This window comes from Heterodontus francisci, chromosome 36 (assembly GCF_036365525.1).
Source record: "Heterodontus francisci isolate sHetFra1 chromosome 36, sHetFra1.hap1, whole genome shotgun sequence".
Classification (NCBI taxonomy): Eukaryota; Metazoa; Chordata; class Chondrichthyes; order Heterodontiformes; family Heterodontidae; genus Heterodontus; species Heterodontus francisci.
The window spans coordinates 21763552-21784656 of NC_090406.1; the positions used below are offsets into that span (position 1 = coordinate 21763552).

Here is a 21105-nt window from a genome sequence, read left to right on the forward strand (position 1 = left end):
CCAAGGAAAATTGAGGTTAGTGTGTTGTTGGAAGGACAAGGGGTGCGGGGGTGTGCACAAGGCTGGTCCTTTTAAGGAAGGAGGTGACAATAGCAGTTTTTAAAATCGAGGGGAAAATGTGTTTGTATAGAAGAAAACATCTATATCAGTGAGCATAGGGGAAAGGTAATTAAGTTCTGTGGTTCACAGGACTGCCATAATAAATTAAGAGGTTCAAACATAGTTGCTGTTGTGTATAGACTTGTCCCATTCCACTCAACTACATTTTTTCTTCACTCAAGATGCTGGGTTACAGTTCTGTGGACACTGACCATCTCCAGTACTTTCACCCAAGAGACAATTTTTCATTTATGAGCCTAGATAGGGTGTAAGCTACTACTCAACTATTGGGACATCAAAGCTAATAGTCTGTTGTCACTTTCGCCCAAATGTCCACCTTCAACATGTTAACAAAGGCAGGAATTTGGGCCGATCTCCTTTCCTAGTGCAGGAATGCTCCTCGATGAAAACAGTTAACACGGTGGAGACTCAACTGAACCTAGGAATTTGCTACTTGAGTTCAGTATTTCACTGGCCTTTGACCTTTGAGTCTGTAGGGGAGCTACAACATTCAACAATGAAAGGTTACAACTCAACTATTTCAACAACGTGATTCCTGACAATGCTGGCCGCCACTAACGTCATCAGGCTGCACCGCAGTGCGCACACGCGCAGACGGTCTCCTGCTCTCTGCGCATGCGCTGCGTTCCAGCTTGCCAGGACTGGTTAGCGCATGCGCCAATGACGTCATCGTGTGACATGTGCATCTTCGGGCAATGCGCCTGGTCGGCCTCTGCGCATGCGCTTTTTGCAACGCCAATGGGTATTCACGCATGCGTCAACCTTCGGTTAGTCACACATGCGTCAAGCTTCGGCGCGAGTTTCTGAAAGTGGAAGGAGGAGAGGTTTTGTTGAGCATTTTCTCGGAATTATTTAGTCGTTTTGAAGATTTCAGTCTGCTTCATTTTTAACAGAAAGAGGAGATTGCTCCAAGGTAAGTTGCTCTGAAAACATTTCCATTTTCTGGGGCACTGCATGTGCTCCAGTCCACTGCACTGCACTAAAAATCCTTTCCATTGTCTGGGGCTGTGTGCAGGCAGTACATGTTTTAGTTTTTAGTTTTAATTTTAGTTTTAGAGATACAGCACTGAAACAGGCCCTTCAGCCCACCGAGTCTGCGCCGACCATCAACCATCCATTTATACTAATCCTACACTAATCCCATATTCCTACCACATCCCCACCTGTCCCTATATTTCCCTACCACCTACCTATACAAGGGGCAATTTATAATGGCCAATTTACCTCCCAACCTGCAAGTCTTTTGGCTTGTGGGAGGAAACCGGAGCACCCGGAGGAAACCCACGTAGACACAGAGAACTTGCAAACTCCACACAGGCAGTACCCAGAATTGAACGCGGGTCACTGGAGCTGTGACGCTGCAGTGCTAACCACTGCGCCACTGTGCTCCAGTCCACTGCACTGCACTAAAACCCTTTCCATTGTCTGGGGCTGTGCGCAGGCAGTACATGTGCTCCAGTTCCTGTTGTAAGTTGCTCTGTTCCTGCACCCATCAGAGCAGTGCACATGGACACACAGCCACCTGCTCCTGCACATGGACACACAGCCACCTGTTTCCCCATCTGCCCTTGAAACAACCATGCAGAGCCTTGTGAGACTCCGCAATTGCCAGCTGCTGCCTGTCAAGTAGAGAGGGCGTCCAATGAATTTGGGTACATTCAGCAAGAAGAGACTGAGCACAAAAAGAAACAAGCATGCCGTGTCCAGTGGTAGCACAAATGTGAATGCTCTTGCTGTGTACACAACTGGCAAGGTGGGAGTGCAGCCACACCGTTCTCCATCTCAATGTTGCTTTAAGGCAAAGGTAGATAAGAGCAAAAGAAATGGAAGGTAATGCTGATCGTAATGGGCAGGATTAAATGGGAACGGATGGGAAGGCGCAGGAGTAGCATAACCACTAGCAGGGAACAGCTGGGCTAAACGGCCTGCTTTATGTTCATAGTCTAAAAAGAAATGTGCTTCTTTTTCCAGCACCCTCACATCATTCATGTTTTCCCTGAGAGCAGCATTGAACCATCCTGACTCCTACAGCTGAGGTGGGTACTAAGTGATTCATTGGCAGTGTTGTCAGTACATACCTTTACTGCAGAACATAAAGCATGCTCAACAGTAATTTCATTGGAGGGGGGGAAGCTTTGACACTGATGTTCTTTCCTTATTTCTTTTCATGTAAAACATGCCGTTGAGAAAACAATCCTTGAGACGCAAGGTCAGCATCCAAGCAACGAAGGCAACTGGATCATGCTGCGGAGCTGATCACGATGTGGAAAGGAACCTTGCAATTATGGATAAAGTGGGAGTGCACATTGGGATGCATTTGGGGAACAGTGGCGCAGTGGTTAGCACCGCAGCCTCACAGCTCCAGCGACCCGGGTTCAATTCTGGGTACTGCCTGTGTGGAGTTTGCAAGTTCTCCCTGTGTCTGCGTGGGTTACCTCCGGGTGCTCCGGTTTCCTCCCACATGCCAAAGACTTGCAGGTTGATAGGTTAATTGGCCATTATAAATTGCCCCTAGTATAGGTAGGTGGTAGGGAAATATAGGGACAGGTGGGGACGTGGTAGGAATATGGGATTAGTGTAGGATTAGTATAAAATGGGTGGTTAATGGTTGGCACAGACACGGTGGGCCGAAGGGCCTGTTTCAGTGCTGTATCTCTAAAACTAAAAAAAAAATAGACTGAGCTCAGACTCTTGTGACTTTGCCTTCTTCACATGGACAATACAGTAATGGAATAGAGAGCCACGCATTGGGGGAGGTGGAGAGAGAGGGAGGTGGAGAGGGAGGGGGTGCAGTGGGAGGGAGTTAAATCCAGAAGTTCCTGAAGAGGGGGATGCAAAAGGCAGGGACCAGACAGCTGCAATGCCTGAAGTACAGTTGAGAAGTAGGGAGAAAGCGGCTGGATGGGGGATCTGCAGCTGGAGGGAATGGCTGGGTGGAGGGGGCCAGAAGCGAGAGGACGTAGAGAGCCGCGGGGAGCGAGTGGCTGAAAACCTTGGTGTCGCCGGGTGCGGGGACCGGCCGGTGCGTCTTTTGCCGTTGCAAGATTATGGCGCATGCGCAGAAAAACACACTCCTCCTCCCTCCCCCCACTGCTGTCTCCGGCCGCTCCGCTTCCCTCCGTCACCAGCCCGTTCGCTCGCCCAATCGCGGGCCGCTCCGCTCCCCCCCAGGCCTTCTCCGCTCCCCCGACCACCCCCGGCCCGCTCCTGGACTGAGAACCCCTCTCTTCTGTCTGCTCTCATCTCGCTCTCACCAGCTTCGGAAACCACGAAAGACATATGAACCCCAAAACAGAAAAGTCTCCTACTGTGAACAAGGTTTAAGAGTACTGGGCCGCAACAAAAAGTAAGAGCTGTCTGCAATCAAGGACACTATGGCAAGCTAGAAACACGGAAAAAGTAACAAGAAACCCCTTTTAGAGACTGCCTCAAACCTCTCCATTTTATTTTTCTTCTGTTCTTTCCTGTCCTTATTTACGTACATGTATCGTGTGTGCATGCTAGCGTGGGTGTGGCGTATATCCGTAGGCGTCAACCTTATTAGCGTTTAAGGTTAAGGTTTAATAAATTTCACTTTTCTTTTTTAAACTTAAAGAAAACATGGTGTGCTAATTTCTTTGCCTTATAACTGGAAAGCTGTGAACAGAACTCAAAGGGGGAGCTCAAAACACGGTGCGTTTAAAATTAAACCCTGTTACAATAAGACCAGGTGAAGACAGTAAAAGACCCCTAGACACCCTTCTCACCTGGTCGGAACAACAGCCATTTGTTTAGATCACAGAAAAGATCAGCACAAGTATAAAAAGCTTAGTTCTTTAAATTGGCACTGATACTGTTGAAATGCTGAAAATAGAGGTCTCACCCATCTGGCAATGGGACTTTCTTCTGTGCTTTATGAGCAACAGGATTAAGTTCTCCAGCAAACAAAGCCATCACTTCTTCTGCTACAGGGACATCCTTAGCTTGAAGCTTTTGTATGTATTTTATCAGCTGAAGAATACAGGAAGCCTGAAAGATAAAAAAAAGTCAAGCATATGAGACTTACAGATGAATATCTGTAGGACACTGATGTCATGTGATTCCTATTTAGATCAAATTACTTGCATATGTAAAAGAGTAAAGATTTGAACCACCAGCTGTGGGGAATTCACAAGCAAATATATTTGGTGTTGTCTGGGAACAGAGAACAATGAAGGTACCAGAGCAGAGACTACTGCTCATGAAGCACAGCCAGACAAAAAGAAGTAGGTGTGTCTAACATGAACATAGCTCAAAACCACTAAGTTTTCTGGTCAAAGGCATGAGCCACCATAACCAGTTTCACAAGCCTGCCCAAATTCCTAGCAGGAGCAAAAATGACGTCCCTGCAATTAGGAGGAACTACATATTAAAATCTATTGATTTAGCAGCACGCATTACTAAAACTATTGCATTACTGTCAGGAACAGGCAGTTACTTTCCTAATTTTCTCACGTTATGCGTTGTCTTTAAGCATAAAGATCCATATATGGGCAATGGTTACTATATTATTAGGACACACGTTGCATTGATTCATTGAGTACAGTCAGACATAGTGGTGGGGCAAGACCCAAGATGGATTCAAACAAATAAATACGAATCTCTAGTCATCCAATGTGGTGCTGGAATCCAGTTAACCTTGACTAGGACAGAAATAATTGGCAGAGGGAAAGAGAATGAGATTTTGTGCAGGAGATGACATATATCCCAAATTTCCTAAATTCTCCAAATACAATTATACAACAGCTTCAATGATATGCATGCCACTCTAACAGAAAAATTGATGGCTGTTTTGAAGAACTTAACCATTTAGTTCTCAAAGCTAAAGCTGCAGTCATGCATTCTTGTTTAAGTACAACATATTTATATTGTGCCTTTAACGTAATAAACCGTTCCAAGCGCTTCACAGAAACAAAAATAAATTTTAACCATGCAAACAGATTTTATTAGAACGCTAGAAGAAAAGTAACAAGATTTTTGCAAGATCAAATACATAACCAAACAGAAGGAAGAATGAAAGTTTCTTCAAAAAGGCAACTGTCCCTGTCATTCTCCGCAGGACTGTCTACCCTACCACGGTTACGTTAAAGATGAGTGCACAAATAGAGAGAACTAATGACTTTAAACCAAATCTACTACAACTAGCAGTCAGAAAGTATGAGGTTCAGTGCCCAGTCAGCCAAGGGAACGATAGGGATGCTACACATCACCACAGTGCCTCTATTAATCAACAGAAAAAATTTCATCCAGAGTTCCAACTAAGCAGCCTTTGCTGGAGGTATGTGTGGTGTCAGAGGAAGAAAGCAATGCTTGGCAATGATATCACTAGTGACTGAATAGTCTTAAACATGGTTAAGAATCATGCACAAATAATATCTGTTCAAGCAATATATCAGATGATGACTGGTTCCCACAATCCAACAACAGATCAATGTTTTCAAAAGAGATGGGTAAAAGTAAGAAAAAAAAAATGTACATTTATTCAATGGATTAACATTTTGCTTTTGGGTACCATCCAAAGCTAAGTATATGTAACTTTCAAAGCAAATTTATAAGAGTAAAGGAAGAATACATGTGGCACAGTGGTTAGCACCACAGCCTCACAGCTCCAGCGACCCGGGTTTGGTTCTAGGAACAGGTTTGGCCTGTGCGGAGTTTGCAAGTTCTCCCTGTGACCGCGTGGGTTTCCGTCGGCTGCTCCGGTTTCCTCCCACAGCCAAAGACTTGCAGGTTGAGAGGTAAATTGGCCATTGTCAATTGCCCCTAGTGTAGGTAGGTCGTAGGAGAATTGAGGGAAGGTGGGGATGTGGTAAAGAATATGGGATTAATGTAGGGTTAGTATAAATGGGCAGTTGATGGTCAGCACAGACTCAGTGGGCCAAAGGGCCTGTTTCAGTGCTGTATCTATAAATAAAATACTCAAATGATGGGCACAGTGAAACTATTACATTGTTTGTGCTGAAAGTAAAGGCTTCTCACATACCCGCTCCTGCACTTCAAGGTCTGCATTCTGAACAAATTGGGGTAGCTTGTCAATCAACATTTGTGTTATTTCCTGAGCAGCTTCCTTGTCGCCAGCTTGCTCATTTTGTTGCAAAACTGATGCATACAGCTTTCCAGCATTCTGTACGTAAACTGCCTGGATATGTCCTGGCAGTGTTGTGACTTTGGACTTAAGCATAGCTTCCAATGTTTGATTAGGCTCTTGAAGATATCTGTAAAACACACAAGTTAGAACTGTTTGTACACTAAATTTCTGAAACCGGTTGCTAATTAGTTGGTAAAGGTAAGAGACAGTAGTGGTAAAGGGAATGCTCTGTGACTGAGATCCAAAGATTTTTGTTAGGTAAAGGCATCAAGGAACATGGGACAAAAGTAGATAAATGTTGAGGGGTACTGATCAGCCAAGATCAGATTGAATGATAGAACAGGCTCAAGGGACTGAACTGTCTACTCCTGTTGCTGCGAAATAGTTCTGGTCGAGGCGATTTTTCAATCAATGTCTCTTAACAAAATTGACCAGAATGCAGTTCTAAAACCTTGCACAACATTTAATGGAATGAGTCTGTGCAGTTCCTATACACCATGGGATTACAAGACAAAACTGGCCCAAATTCAGCAATAGCATTTGACAGGCCCAAGATGGCTATTGTGGGAAATAGTAAAATATCAGACTGGTGCAGTGGACGAGAGGGGGCGGTAGGCTCTTTTAAGGAAGAACGTTGTGATTGCACAGCATAATGAAACTTTGCATCTAGTTTGCAGACATGACCTGGGGATGCACAATATGGATATCAAGAGCCTGAAATGCGAAGTGTTCCATTTGCCAGTACAAAAATCCTTCATCTTGAGCACAGAAGTAAATGGAACCACTACAAAGCAGCCTTAAATTTTTTTTTAAAAAAATGGTATTTTAGGCAGTACATACTCTGAGAATTCGCCACAGATCCATGCAGCAGCATATAGTACTTCACAGATACCATTTCTTTGCATATTGCCAGCAAGCAGATGGCCATTATCTAACAACATTGCCATCTGCGACACTGCGAACCCCCGGATAGCCTTCACACGGATAGCTACATCAAGCATTTGTGATGCAATTAGGTGGCCATGTCGTGTTCCTTCCAATCGAGTCAGTTCTACCAGGATGCTAATATACCTGTATTTTAAAAATATGAAGCATATCTGATCAGAGACTTATTCTGAAGATAAACATGGCTCAACAATAACTTAACCACCATTTGCCAAACCTTTGGGCAGTTTAAATAAAAGCAAAACTTTTAAGCTTGGAGAGATAGGGATAAGCAATGTAAAAAAAAACATTTTACAGTGGCTGAGAACTCACCATTCAAAATTGGTGATGTACTGATAGTTGGACTGGCTGCAAATGTCAATGATTTTTGTGAGGAGTTCATCTCTATACGTTGTGCCCTCTGCTTTATCTACGTGAATCATTAATTTCTTAACTATTTCCATCAAGTTCTTCTTTGAAACCTACCAATATTTGAAGAAAAACTTAAGTGCAAACAAATCAAACTGAGTATTTCACTGTTTACATCACAATATGCACCCAGTGGTGAACATGTCATACCAAAATAGGATCATCTTAAATGAAAACTAGATTCCATTTTTATTTCTAATCCAGAACTGATTAAACCCAAAGTCTGATTTTTTTGCTTCTTACTCTTATGCTCGTGAAATCTGCTTGCCCACTCCAAACTATTAAAAATTTATAAATCTGCAGATTATAGAAATAACTGGTTACGAAAAAGAAAGGTGCGCTTGGTCTATTACTAGTAAAAGCATTAAAATCAATTTAGAAAATTCAAGATTATTAATAACTGAGAAACCAGAAAGCACAAATAAAAGGCTGAGTCACCAATGTTAATTTTTCTAGAATTACAGAGAACACTACCACTAATCTTTAGTGGTTCGTCTACATCTTTCATTACAGACGGTAGTCCTGATATGAATTAAGGAATGATGCTTGTATTTATAGGTTGATTAGTGACTTCAGTATGTTGGGTATCCAACTGTTTGCAATTGAAATTAACCATTTACTTAATATGCATACATGTTATGATTCTAAAGAGCTACCATTGAGAACTGGCATGTCAATCAAATATAGAATCATACTTGTACAGATTATAATAATTAAGTTGGGTGAATAAAATGTTGGTTTTGAAATTTGTACCTGCAATATTTACAGAAAAATACACAGGATTTTAATTGCATGCTGAATAAACTTTCACTTGGATTAAATATGAAGAACAGCTATGGTTTTACACAATTGGTAAACAAGAAATGACAATTTAGTTCATAATAAATTTGTTGGAAATAGTCACCATTAAGTGTGGGAGAGTCCATGGTAAAGTTGGTTGCAAGTAATTCTGAGCTAAATGAATAACTGCACAACATCCCCTGAACAACTCTGAACATCATTCAATCCTCAAATATATTTCAGCAAAAATACAAAGATGCAAACCCAACATTACCCTAAATGGCTGCGTGCCGTGTTTACATGAAACCCACCCCCCACAGAACTGGAACTAAATAAGTAAGTGTTCCACAAGTCTACACCAAAGGCTGCCTTTAATAGGCAGTGCTTAAGCATGAAGCCATGCAATAAAAGTGACTGAAGTGCACTATAAAATGTGTAGATATTTCTCAATTTAACATTTAGGATTCTCGGAAAGTTCAGTGGAACACATGACAACTACACCTTTCCACAACAGTCAATTTAAGTCCCAATTTTCTCTGCTTTGCTCTTCAAGTGAAGGTTCCCATTAATGCTGGAGTAGAGTTCAACAGGTGCTGGCAGCCTTCTAACGCAACATGTAAGTGGCCAATTTTCATGTGCGAGCCTAAAATGCATGCCTGGATGAACTACTGGACTATTACCTCAGATTTAAGTTTAATCAATGCACACATCTTAAACAAACAGACTTACTACTTAGAAGGCCAAACATATTGACCCAAGTACTTGGTTAGCACACTGCACTGAAATTTTCCACGCTCAAATGCCATGCACCATCACATGCACACTTTTGACCTCTCTCCAGCATCAACTCATTAGCTCAAAGGTATCCTAGTCTGCAGTTCCACTTCATCCCGTGATTTAACAACTTTTTCTCTTCCTTTCATGTGTCAAGGATTGCAAACTTCACCAATCTTGGATATCAACACATCTCTGGATCTTTTTCCCCTTCACTTTCCACTGACACCACCCATTCTTCCATTCTCATCCTTCGTTGTGTTTTCATTATCCCCTCTGACCCTGAACTATCAGTCTTCAGCAAAGGCCCCAGTTCCATCCCATTACATCCCCACCTCAACAAGTTGACCCTTGCACAATGCTGAGCTCTTCTTCCATCACTTCTCTAGCCATGAGTTTTAACCCCACACAACAGACCTTCTCATCTTCAGAATTCTCTTTCCATCTGGAACCCTCCCTCTGGCCTCTTTCTCTCTCTAAATCTTTTCACTGCCAACTGGTGTGACATCGACCATTTCAATTTCTCTGCTCCACTCACTCAGCCTGACCTACTTCTTTGAACTTGCAGCACACCGTTCTCAGGTCCAACTCTTACATCGCCATTAAACCTGCTGACAAGAGTAGCGCTGTCATTCTTCGACGAAGCAGCCTTGACCTTGTGGAGCCTGAGCACCAACTCTGTGACAACTCCCCCCACCTCCAAAATAAAAACTAAGTGCTGGAAATACTCAGCAGGTCAGGCAGTATCTGTGGAGAGAGAGAAGTAGAGTTAACATTTCAGGTCTGTGACCTTTCATCAGAACATTCTGATGAAAGGTCACAGACCTGAAAAGTTAACTCTACTTCTCTCTCCATAGATGCCACCTGACCAGAATATTTCCAGCACTTAGTTTTTACCTCAGATTTCCAGCATCTATAGTATTTTGCTTTTATTTTTAAATTTTTTAAAGAAAATTCATTCATGGGATGTGGGCATCGCTGGCCAGGCCAGTATTTATTGCCCATCCTTAATTGCCCATGAGAAGGTGGTGGTGAGCTGCCTTCTTGAACTGCTCCAGTCCATGTGAGGTAGGTTCACCCTGAGTGCTGTTAGGAAGGGAGTTCCAGGATTTTGACCCAGCAACAGTGAAGGAACGGCAATATAGTTCCAAGTCAGGATGGTGCGTGACTTGGGGGGGGAACTTGCAGGTGGTGGTGTTGCTGCCATGCATTTGCTGCCCTTGTCCTTCTAGTTGGTAGAGGTCCTGGGTTTGGAAGGTGCTGTCTGAGGAGCCTTGATGCTTTGCTGCAGTGCATCTTGTAGATGGTACATACTGCTGCCATTGTGCATCGGAGGTGGAGGGAGTGAATGTTTGTGGATGGGGTGCCAATCAAGTGGGCTGCTTTGTCCTGGATGGTGTCGAGCTTCTTGAGTGTTGTTGGAGCTGCACCCATCCAGGCAAGTGGAGAGTATTCCATCACACTCCTGACTTGTGCTTTGTAGATGGTGGACAGGCTTTGGGGAGACAGGAGGAGAGTTACTCGCCGCAGGATTCCTAGCCTCTGACATGCTCTTGTAGCCACGGTATTTATAGAACTACTACAGTGCAGTTTCTGGTCAATGGTAACTCCTAGGATGTTGATAGTAGGGATTCAGCGATTGTAATGCCATTGAATGTCAAGGGGAGATGGTAATTGCCTGGCACCTGTGTGGCGCAAATATTATCCTCCTACATCCACCTGGACTATGAATCCACCACCGGACATCAAATCATCGTCTCTAAGGTCGTCACTGACCTCATCTCCTCTGGAGATGTTCCCTCCAAAGCCTCCAGTCTCAGTCCCTCAACCCTGCCAAAACCTCCATCTTCTTCCCAAGATCCAGAGACAGGACTGCCCTGTTAGACCCATTGTTTCAGCCTGTTCTTGTCCCAGTGATTTCTTCCCATCTCGACTTTATTTTCTCTTCCCTTGTCCAGTCCCTTCACACTTACATCTGAGACTCTTCGGACACCCTCCACCTCTAACAGTTTCCTGGCCCTAACCGCCTCCTTTTCACCATGGCGCCAATCCTTCTGCACCTCCATCCCCCATCACTCCTTCCTTGAAAAAAGGCCCAATCAGATCACATCCCTCAACACTGTGAGAGCAGGAAATGGCATTGATATCGTCAAACATTTCTGGTGAAGGACCCCTTTGCAAATGGATTAATCACAGAGCGCCATTTACATAATCCTCCTAATATGAAAATACATGCCAACAGTGTTCTAATCATATTTTTAAGAAAATAGGTATTTATTTAAGAGTAGCAATTTGAGGACTGTTTCACCAATGCAGACAGTGATGAAATAGACCAGACAAGCCAGAGATAAAGGACAAGTGTTTCTGCACTAACATTGTAGCTCAGGCCAACTGAACCGCTTTCATATGGTTCAAGATTGCCTGTTACTGGCACATATACCCAATCATTCACAGATGACATCCAGTACATGCAGCTACGAGCTAAATCAGTAACAGTGTCTCACCCCATTTAGATAGTTAACAAGTTCAAAATGGGCTATTACTATAATTTTAAAAAATAACTTGCAATAGATACAAGAATTTCCTTCACTCCAATTTTATTACCGCCCTCCTCTGCCAGGCTGAATTGCTCAATGTCAGAACACACTTTTCCTTTTACTCCACTCAATTTCTCTTCACAAAAGATATTGCTATGGGAACCCACATGGGTCCCAGATAAGCCTGTTCTTCAGTGGGAAGTGTGGAACATTCTTTGTTCCAGTCCTACTTAGGTCCCCTTCATCACCACCTTTACCCAGTACATTGATGACTATATCAATGCCATTTCCTGCTCTCACCCCAAACTGGAAAATTTCATCATTAGCTTCCAATTTCCACTTTTCCCTCGGTTTAACACAGTCCCATCACCAACTCTTCCTTGCCATCGCCAACCGCTATCTCAGGAGATGCGACACTTGCCCTTTTACCTCCTCCATTCCCACTGCCCATGGCCCAAACACTCCTTCCAGGTGAAACAGTGATTTACTTGTATTTCTTTCCATTTACTATACTGTATCCGCTGCAGACTATGTTACATTGCACAGATTGGGCGACCACTTTTCAGAATACCATATTCAGGCCAAAAGCATGACCCCGAGCTTCCCTTCGTCTGTCATTTTAAATCTCCACCCCACTCCCACTCTGATCTTAGCGTCTTAGTCTGTTCCAAAGAAGCACAACACAAGCTCAAGGAATAGAACCTCGTCTGTTTATTAGGTACTTTAGAGCCTTCCAGACTCCGAGTTCAGCAATTTCAGATCATACCTCTGCCATGATTTTTTCCAGACAGAATCGGTTGCTAATGCTTCTGCTATTCCCATTTACGCCTCCTCTAAACCGATCTTTTGTATTTTTACTTGCCCAATAACCATCTTCTTTTGCCTTGCATCATCATCCTTTTTGTTATTTATCTCTCCTACTTTCCAGATTACTGACCTTCCCTTTTGTTATTCCCTTCCCCCCTCCTTGCACTGGCTTAAAACCTGTTACATCTGAGTTTATGCAGTTCTGGCAAAATGTCATAGACCTGAAACGTTAATAGTTTCTTGCTCCACTATTGCTGCCTGACCTGCTAAGTAATTCCAGCATTTCCTTTTTCTATTCTAGATTTCGAGCATCCGCAGTATTTTGTTTTGTATCACTGAAATTTCCATTTGGTTCATTAAAAGCTGGACAGAAATACATCTAGTCTGTAAAAGATAATATTCAATTACCATTCCATACAGAAGATCTAAAGCTCTGAGTCGTATAGATTCATCTTTGTCGTCCAAACATTGTAAAATAAGATCCTTGTGAGATTGTACAGACTTCGGATGAGTCTTCAAAATTTTCGACATGGCCAGCAAACCCAGGTACTTCACTGCAAGACAGTTCAGAATCCTTGACAACTGGACATAATAATTACAATATAAAGTAATACCGTAGGGGAGAAAAAAGTTACCTATCATGGCAAGAGGTTTTTGAACAGTTACTTAAGTCCAGGATCTGATTTGCTATCTGAACAGCATTAGGTTCCTGTTAAGGCAGTAGTTCTCAAACTGGGCCCTGTAAAATAATCTCTTGTGGGCGAGAAAGAAAAACAAAAGGTTGGGGAGAAAGAAAAAAAAAGCCACCTATTAACACAGTTAGTGTTAGTCCCATACAGGCAGATAACAAGATGGCCACTGAAGCTCCTGAATACTCGCCTTTCTTCTCAATGATGGGCGCCTCAGCCGCTATAGTTTTCTGCACTCAGTTTCACATTTACTTTCGGCAGGAGGGGAGGCAAGGTGGGAGGCCAGCTACTCGGGTGCATTCAATTTGGACTCATGAAATGAGTGAATGCTATCATAATAAGCATTTTCAGTTTATATTAATCTCTAGTCGGTCTAATACTTGTATCATGGAAAAGCTAAGTTTCACTTGCTTTAATCTTCCACTATGTTGCAACAATGTAAATTCCCTGAATGATTAAGTAACTCTGAAGAACTGAACTGCATTTGCATAGGTCTGTAAAATATTCCTGAGAATGTCACATTCAAGTGAGTACTCTAATAGAAGTGGAGTGAGGAAATTCTTATGTTTAAGAGAAGTTATTTTTAATTAAAATAATTTGATTTGAGCCTGAACATCTAAATGGGGCAAGAGACTGCTGTTCCTGATTTGGCCAATTTTTTTAGATTAGATTAGAGATACAGCACTGAAACAGGCCCTTCGGCCCACCGAGTCCGTGCCGAACATCAACCACGCATCCAAACTAATCCTACACTAATCTCATATTCCTACCAAACATCCCCACCTGTCCCTATATTTCCCTACCACCTACCTATACAAGGGGCAATTTATAATGGCCAATTTACCTATTAACCAGCAAGTCTTTTGGCTTGTGGGAGGAAACCGGAGCACCCGAAGAAAACCCACGCAGACACAGGGAGAACTTGCAAACTCCACACAGGCAGTACCCGGAATCGAATCTGGGTCCTTGGAGATGTGAGGCTGCGGTGCTAACCACTGCGCCACTGTGCCGCCCCAATAGCTGCTTGCACTGGATGTGAACTGATGTGGTATGCGAGACAGTAACAGGCATTCTTTAACCACATTAAAGCATTTCAGTTATCTTGCACTAGAATGTTAGTGCAGCAAAATTTGTCCTTTATCTCTGGTTTGTCTGGTCTATCTCATCACTGTCTATCAGCCAAACAGTCCTCAAATTGCGACTCTAAGTTGCGGCACAGTGGCGCAGTGGTTAGCACCGCAGCCTCACAGCTCCAGGGACCCGGGTTCAATTCTGGGTACTGTCTGTGCGGAGTTTGCAAGTTCTCCCTGTGTCTGCGTGGGTTTCCTCCGGGTGCTCCGGTTTCCTCCCACCGCCAAAGACTTGCAGGTGATAGGTAAATTGGCTGTTATAAACTGCCCCTAGTGTAGGTAGGTGGTAGGGCATATGGGATTACTGTAGGGTTAGTATAAATGGGTGGTTGTTGGTCGGCACAGACTCGGTGGGCCGAAGGGCCTGTTTCAGTGCTGTATCTCTAAATAAAAAATAAAATAAAATACTTGTTATCTCAAAAGTATTAAAACACTGTTTACATGCAGCATTTTCATATTACGAGTATTTTATAATATTTAAATTTAAATGTTGTGGGGGTGGGGGGGGCGGTCTGTTATTCCTAATCTATTGTAAAAGGGTCCTTCAACAAAAAAAGTTTGAGAATCACTGTTAAGGAACCAAATCTCAGAAACAAGCATTGACCATAAAATTAAAAATCATCATCTGCAATGGGTAACATCTGACAATTCAAGTTTGGACCAGGAGGTAAGAGCACTTTGATGGAAAAGCAGCTCATCGAGAAAAGTCCAGCATGTCAACACCAAAGTAGCATGAATGTTGCCCAACTATGGCTTGGCACCGATGGAGGTGAAGCCCATTGTCTGAGAAGCACATTGTTTTAGCAGCCTTTTCAGCTCAACTGAAGGAAACAAAGACAAGGATTCAAAAGGTGGAATATTTAAAATTAAAAAAAATATATAACAGCACAATACGACTACCCACTTACAGTTTTGGTCAGAATCTTCAATGAGAATTCGCAATTTCTGCACACACAGCTGAATAGAAAACAAAAGTATGTCACGTTTGCAGCAATAAGTGGCATATCATGAATAATCTGCAATGGTCAAGCAGAACAAAGTACCAAAGGTACAAAATCAGAACCTATAATATTAAGCTTGTTACAAGGCATTGCGCTCAGCTGCACAATTAACCTGCAATAAATGAGAAATTTAAGTAACATATCCTTAAGACTTTGCAAAGGACTACAACATTTAATTGTTAACTGGTATCATGAATATAAAAATCATTGGCAGGACAGTGAAAATAATTTATTGAAGTCCATCTAAAACTCCATCTTTTAAATGCACCAAGTCAACTGGTACCTCAGAAAAGGAGCCTCAAATGAAAAATTGGAGTTCAAGTTATTGGTTTAAGAATTATATAAATGCGCATACTCAAAGCAACATATTTTGACAGAGAATATTATATTTTGATAAAAGGTCACCTGGATGCTTGCACTGTGATTCGGCATTCCAGTCGATAGAGAGATGAGAACTGCAGAAGAAATAAAATATTAGTCCCAGTCTAACATTTTTTCTACAAAAGCAATGAGTTCAATAGCTCAGTGCAGCTGTTCTTAATACTTTACATTGAAGGAGAAATTTTGGGCAAAGAGACCTGCTTCAAACAGTGTAAATCATTTGTATGTGTACTGATTATACAATTGAGAATACACCATTAGAATGAAAGATGAGAGTCTCAATTCAGAAGTGCACAAATATGAATTATGCATGCAAGAGGTGCCAAGAGCATCTCAAAATGTAGAATTTCATACCACAGAAATTCAGTTGGTTCAATGACATAGCTGTCCAGTAACTCCTTCTACTGCCTTTTCCCAACACCCCTTTTAAATCTCTCTTCACATTTTTATCCACGGCCCTCTGAAAATCTTCAATAGATTATGCTTACATCGCATTCCATGTCCAAACACGAGTAGTTACATTTTCATAACCTCTACCCTGTTATTTTGCCAATTCTCAGGCTTGATCAGTGGAAACAGTTATTCCTCTCTCCTCACAAGTACAGTTATACTCTTACTCATCTCTTTTAAAGAAAAAAAAAGAGTCCCAGCTTCTTCAGTCTCTTCATATTTAATGTGTTTGGTGTCACAAGCTTGCCATAGCTTTGATACCCTTTCTAAAGGATCGAAAACTGAACACAATTCTGACTGTGTTTGGTACTGTTTCTTTACTTTCTCAATTTATAAAACAGAGGATCCCGTATGATCTCATCTGTTGTATGTAGTTGGTTTTGGTAATGGAAAGAATATAGGTTAGCACCTCAGTTAGGGTCAAATAAGAAGCAAGGTTGTGAACAATCTGGTTCAACCTGAGACAACAGACAAGAAAGGTACTGAATCAATATTGTAGCGGTGACCAAAATGTAGTTTTGATCTCAGCAGTAATTAGGTGGAGAAAATTGTGGCTGATCCAAGAGTGGACGTTGGATTAGCAGTATCACAAGAGGTAATGGGGGGAATTGAGAGGGGTGATGGAAAGGTAGATCTGGCTGTCATCAGCATACATGTGGAAGATTACCCAATATGTTTGGATAATGTTACTGAGGGACAGAGGAGGGGCCAAGGTTAGATCCTTGGGGAATCTTGAGGTGGTGATGCAGGAGTAGAAAGAGAAGCCACTGCCAGAGATGCTCCGGCAACAATTGAATAGCTAATATTAGAACTGAGGAGAACTCCATTGAGCTGGACAATGGGAGAAAGGAGATAAAGATGGATGGTATTGTTGATCATGTTAAAGGCTGCAGAAAGTTTGAGAAGATAAGGAAAAGGTAATATGCCATGCTCAGTCACAAAGCACATTATTTGTGACTGATTAGAGTGCCTTCCTTCAGTGCTAGAAATAGGAACAGGAGCAGTCCACTCAGCCTTCGAGCCTGCTCTGTCATTGAATAAGGTCATGACTGAGCTGACTATGGCCTTAATTCCACTTTCCTGCCAGTCCCCCATAACCCTGACTCCCTTGCAGATGAAAAATCTAACTCCCAGCTTTCACTGTTCTTTGGGGAAGAAAATTTCAAAGATTTAATGACCCTCAATAAATTCCTCCTCATTTCCATCTTAAATGAGACACCCCTTATTTTTAACCAGTGGGCCCCAGTTCCTGAGGGGAAACATTCTTTCAAACATCAAGCTTGTCAAGCCCCCTCAGATTCTTGTACCTTTTAGTAAGATCACCTCTCATTCTTCTAAACTGCAATAAGTATAGGCCCAACCTGCTCAACCTTTCTTAAGATAACCCCTTCATCCCAGGAATCAGCCGAGTGAACCTTCTCTGATCTGCCTCCAGTGCAAGCACATCCCTCCTCGGGTAAGAGAGCAAAATTGTACACAAAACTCCCTGTGCAGCCTCACTAATACCCTGTAGAGTTGTAGCAAAACTTGCCCAAATTTATATTCCTTTGCAATAAAGGCAACATTCTATTTGCCTTCCTTATTACTTGCTGTATCCCCACGTTAACTTTTGAGATTCAGGTACAAGAACACCCACACCTATCTACACCACAGCATTCTGTAGTCTCTCTCCATTTCAATAATTTTCTGCTTTTCTATTCTTCCTGCCAAAGTGCACAACCTCACATTTTCCCACATTATACGGTGTGCCAATTTTTTGTCAACTCACTTAACCAATACATACCCCTTTGCAGACAGTGTCCTCCTCACAACTTGCTTTCCTACCTATCTTTGTATCAAAAGCAGATTTGGTAAAACACTCGGTCCCTTCATCCAGTTCATTGATATAGAGTGTCAACAGTTGAGGCCTCAGCACTGATGCTTGTGGCACTCCACTAGTTAGTTTGCCAACCTGAAACTACCCCATTTATCCTGACTGTTTCCTGTTAGTTAGCCAATTCTCTATCCATGCTACGGGCAGTGGCTAAATGCTGATGGGACAGATTTATACATGGAGTTACAGGAACGATAGGCATGGACTGAGGAAACGACAAAATGTTCAAGGACTTTGGAGACGGGTGATGGTTTACAAAGACGTTTCAGGGTGGGTTTTTCCAGGCGGGAGTGATAACGGTAGTTTTGAAAAGGGGGAACTACCCGAGGAGATGGAATTTTTACGATGTTAGCTAGTATAAGTGCCAGGGAAGGAAGTCAGAGTTAGCAGTTTAGAAGGAATAGGGTCGAGAGAGACAGGCTTCAGGGCTGGAGTTTAAAGAGGGCACGAAGGAAGACAAGAGTGAAACTAGAAAAAGACAGATTCAAGGCTTAGGCAGGGAGTTCGTTGGAGGAGGTTTGACTTGGTCGGCAAGGGGAAGCTGAATTTGCAGCAGAGGCAGCTGAACAGATGATCTTCATCTTAATGCGAATGAAGTCCATGAGCTCATCACACTTGCTGGAGTTGAGGGTGGAGAGCTCAGGGACAGGAGTTTAATAAGATGGTTGGTAGAGGAGAAAAGAAGCAATTTTTTACATCCTTGGGATGTTCAGCAAGTGCAATCATTTATGTAGGCAAACATGGCAGCCAATTTGCACGCACCAAGGTCCCATGAAAAGCCATGAGATGAATGAACAGAATCTGTTTTGGTGGTGTTGGTTGAGGAATAATTGTTGGCCAGGAGAACTTCACTGTTATTCTTCCAAATAATTCCACGAGATACTTCAAGTCCACCTCAACATGTAGAAAGAGTCTTGGTTTACAAAGAACAAAGAACAGTACAGCACAGCAACAGGCCATTCGGCCCTCCAAGCCTGCGCCGATCTTGATGCCTGCCTAAACTAACACCTGCACTTCCGGGGCCCATATCCCTCTACTCCCTTATTCATATATTTGTCAAGATGTCTCTTAAACGTCGCTATCGTATCTGCTTCCACCACCTCCCCTGGCAGCAAGTTCCAGGCACTCACCACCCTCTGTGTAAAAAAAAAAAAAAAAAAAAACTTGCCTCGCACATCCCCTCTAAACTTTGCCCCTCGCACCTTAAACTTATGTCCCCTAGTAACACCTTATACAAAAGACAGCATCACTAACGAGGTAGTTAGCACTGCAATGACGTGTGCTCAAGTCCTGCAGTTGGAAATCAACCCATAATCTCCCTTAGAGACAAGAATGCCAAGCTAACAGAGTTCTACAAAATGGCTTCCCGCTTCTGCTAAAGTACTCCACAGCTGGCAACCACGTACCTTAAATCTACATCAATCTATTTAAGCCAAGTCACAATAAAGCTAAGTGAATAAGGGACTTTCACAAATTTAGAACAAACTGGAGCAGTGATCTTTTGAAATACTGATTGTACATTTTTGGAACCTGTTGCACCATGACAATGGTCTACTTCTTAAATTTGATTTTTTTTTAAAAAAAACTTTGTCCATATGTATTTGTGTATTCTTAGCACATTTCTCCAAGTTTTTATGCTTTCATCAATGTTAACTTCCTCCTTGCTTTCCAGTAAACATTTGCTTCTTAACTTAATCTCTTTCCATGATTCAGTGTTTTGACAATGATGCAGCATCTCAAATATATTCAACTTAAAAAAATCTTGTACATAGACCATTTAGCCCCTGGAGCCTGTTCTGCCATTCAATGAGATCCATGGCTGATCTGCAACCTAACTGCATTTACCTGCCTTTGCCCCGTAGCTCTTAATAACTTTGGTGAACCAAAATTTACAAATTTTAACGTTTAACAAATGATCAACTGCCATTTGCAAAAGGAAGTTACAAACTTAGACCACCTTTTGTGTATAAAAGTGTTCCTTAATTTTAACCCTTCAAGGTCTGGATCCAATTTTTTTGACTATGTCCTACACTGCAAGCAGCAGAAATAGTTTCTATCTACCCCATCTGTTCCCTTTAATATCTTGAAAACTTCCATCAAATCACCACTTAATTTTATTCCATAAAATGCAACACAAGTTTGTGATATTTCTCCTTGTAATTTAATGCTTGGAATTAAGGGATCATTCTGCTAAATCTATGCTGCACTCCCTCAAAGGCCAACCTTTCCTAACAAAGTCCACTGTTTTCAGCATTTACAAAGTATCCTATTCTATCCTTTTCAGATCCAAAGTGGAATTAGGTACAAACTAGAAATGGACTTTGCAAAGTTTATGTATGACAACTAAATACACATGTAGCCATTTGATTTAACAGATCAGCATCTATTCATTTAACCCCTTAGTTAACAGCTTTTTGCACTGCAAAGCGAAAGCACTTCAGATCACCAGAGAATGTATTTATTACCTGCTATCACGGTGTTCACACATTCATACAAAAGGGACATGGCTGAGGTGCTGCAAAGAAAAGAAAGTATTTTCTTCACTTAACATATAGAAAATTTGATATCAGGTCAGATTTCATACAAGTAGGATCATAATGCATTTTTGCTGTATGTGCAGTGCATCAACTAATAGAGGTGTCTTGAACCTTTTTCTTCATTGGTCACTCAATTTCTCATCATACAGTCTAAAGTCCACATACAAGACCACTTTTGAGACAGTGCAGGTTTCTTAATCTTTTACTGATCTGGCATGTTGCTCCCCCTTCCTTGCAAGTTGGCATGGCACCCCCTCTCCAATCTCATCCTATCATAGTTGACCTTCCTGCAAATTTCATGTTATTACTTTTGCCATCTATCGTTCCATTTTCAATTCTTGATTGAAACTGCAACAGAAGCAGACAGACTAGATGTTAATGCCCCTCCATTTTCCCACTGGCACTGTTCTCTCTTCAGCTCAAAACTGCACCACCACTCAAGTGCTGTTTGAAGTTCAAGCAATTGAATGACATTGCACACAATGGGTGGATATTAGGAGAATTCACACACAAAGTTATCTGTAACTTGCAACAGGCCATGGATAAAACACATTTGAATTTGTGCAT

The 21105-nt window shown here is 42.2% G+C and overlaps 1 protein-coding gene across 4 annotated transcripts in view; it reads right to left on the reverse strand.

Moving 5' to 3' along the window:
• The window catches only part of ap3d1 (adaptor related protein complex 3 subunit delta 1), a 124757-nt gene that overhangs the window by 55233 nt on the left and 48419 nt on the right, over positions 1-21105 (reverse strand). For all 4 annotated transcript variants that reach the window (XM_068016312.1, XM_068016311.1, XM_068016310.1 and 1 more), the window contains 8 exons: positions 20467-20516; positions 15703-15752; positions 15205-15253; positions 12886-13031; positions 7484-7632; positions 7067-7297; positions 6122-6353; positions 3983-4128 (listed from right to left, as the gene is read on the reverse strand). In XM_068016312.1, the coding sequence (XP_067872413.1) occupies positions 3983-4128; positions 6122-6353; positions 7067-7297; positions 7484-7632; positions 12886-13031; positions 15205-15253; positions 15703-15752; positions 20467-20516 (1053 nt within the window). The remainder of the gene's footprint in view (positions 1-3982; positions 4129-6121; positions 6354-7066; positions 7298-7483; positions 7633-12885; positions 13032-15204; positions 15254-15702; positions 15753-20466; positions 20517-21105) is intronic.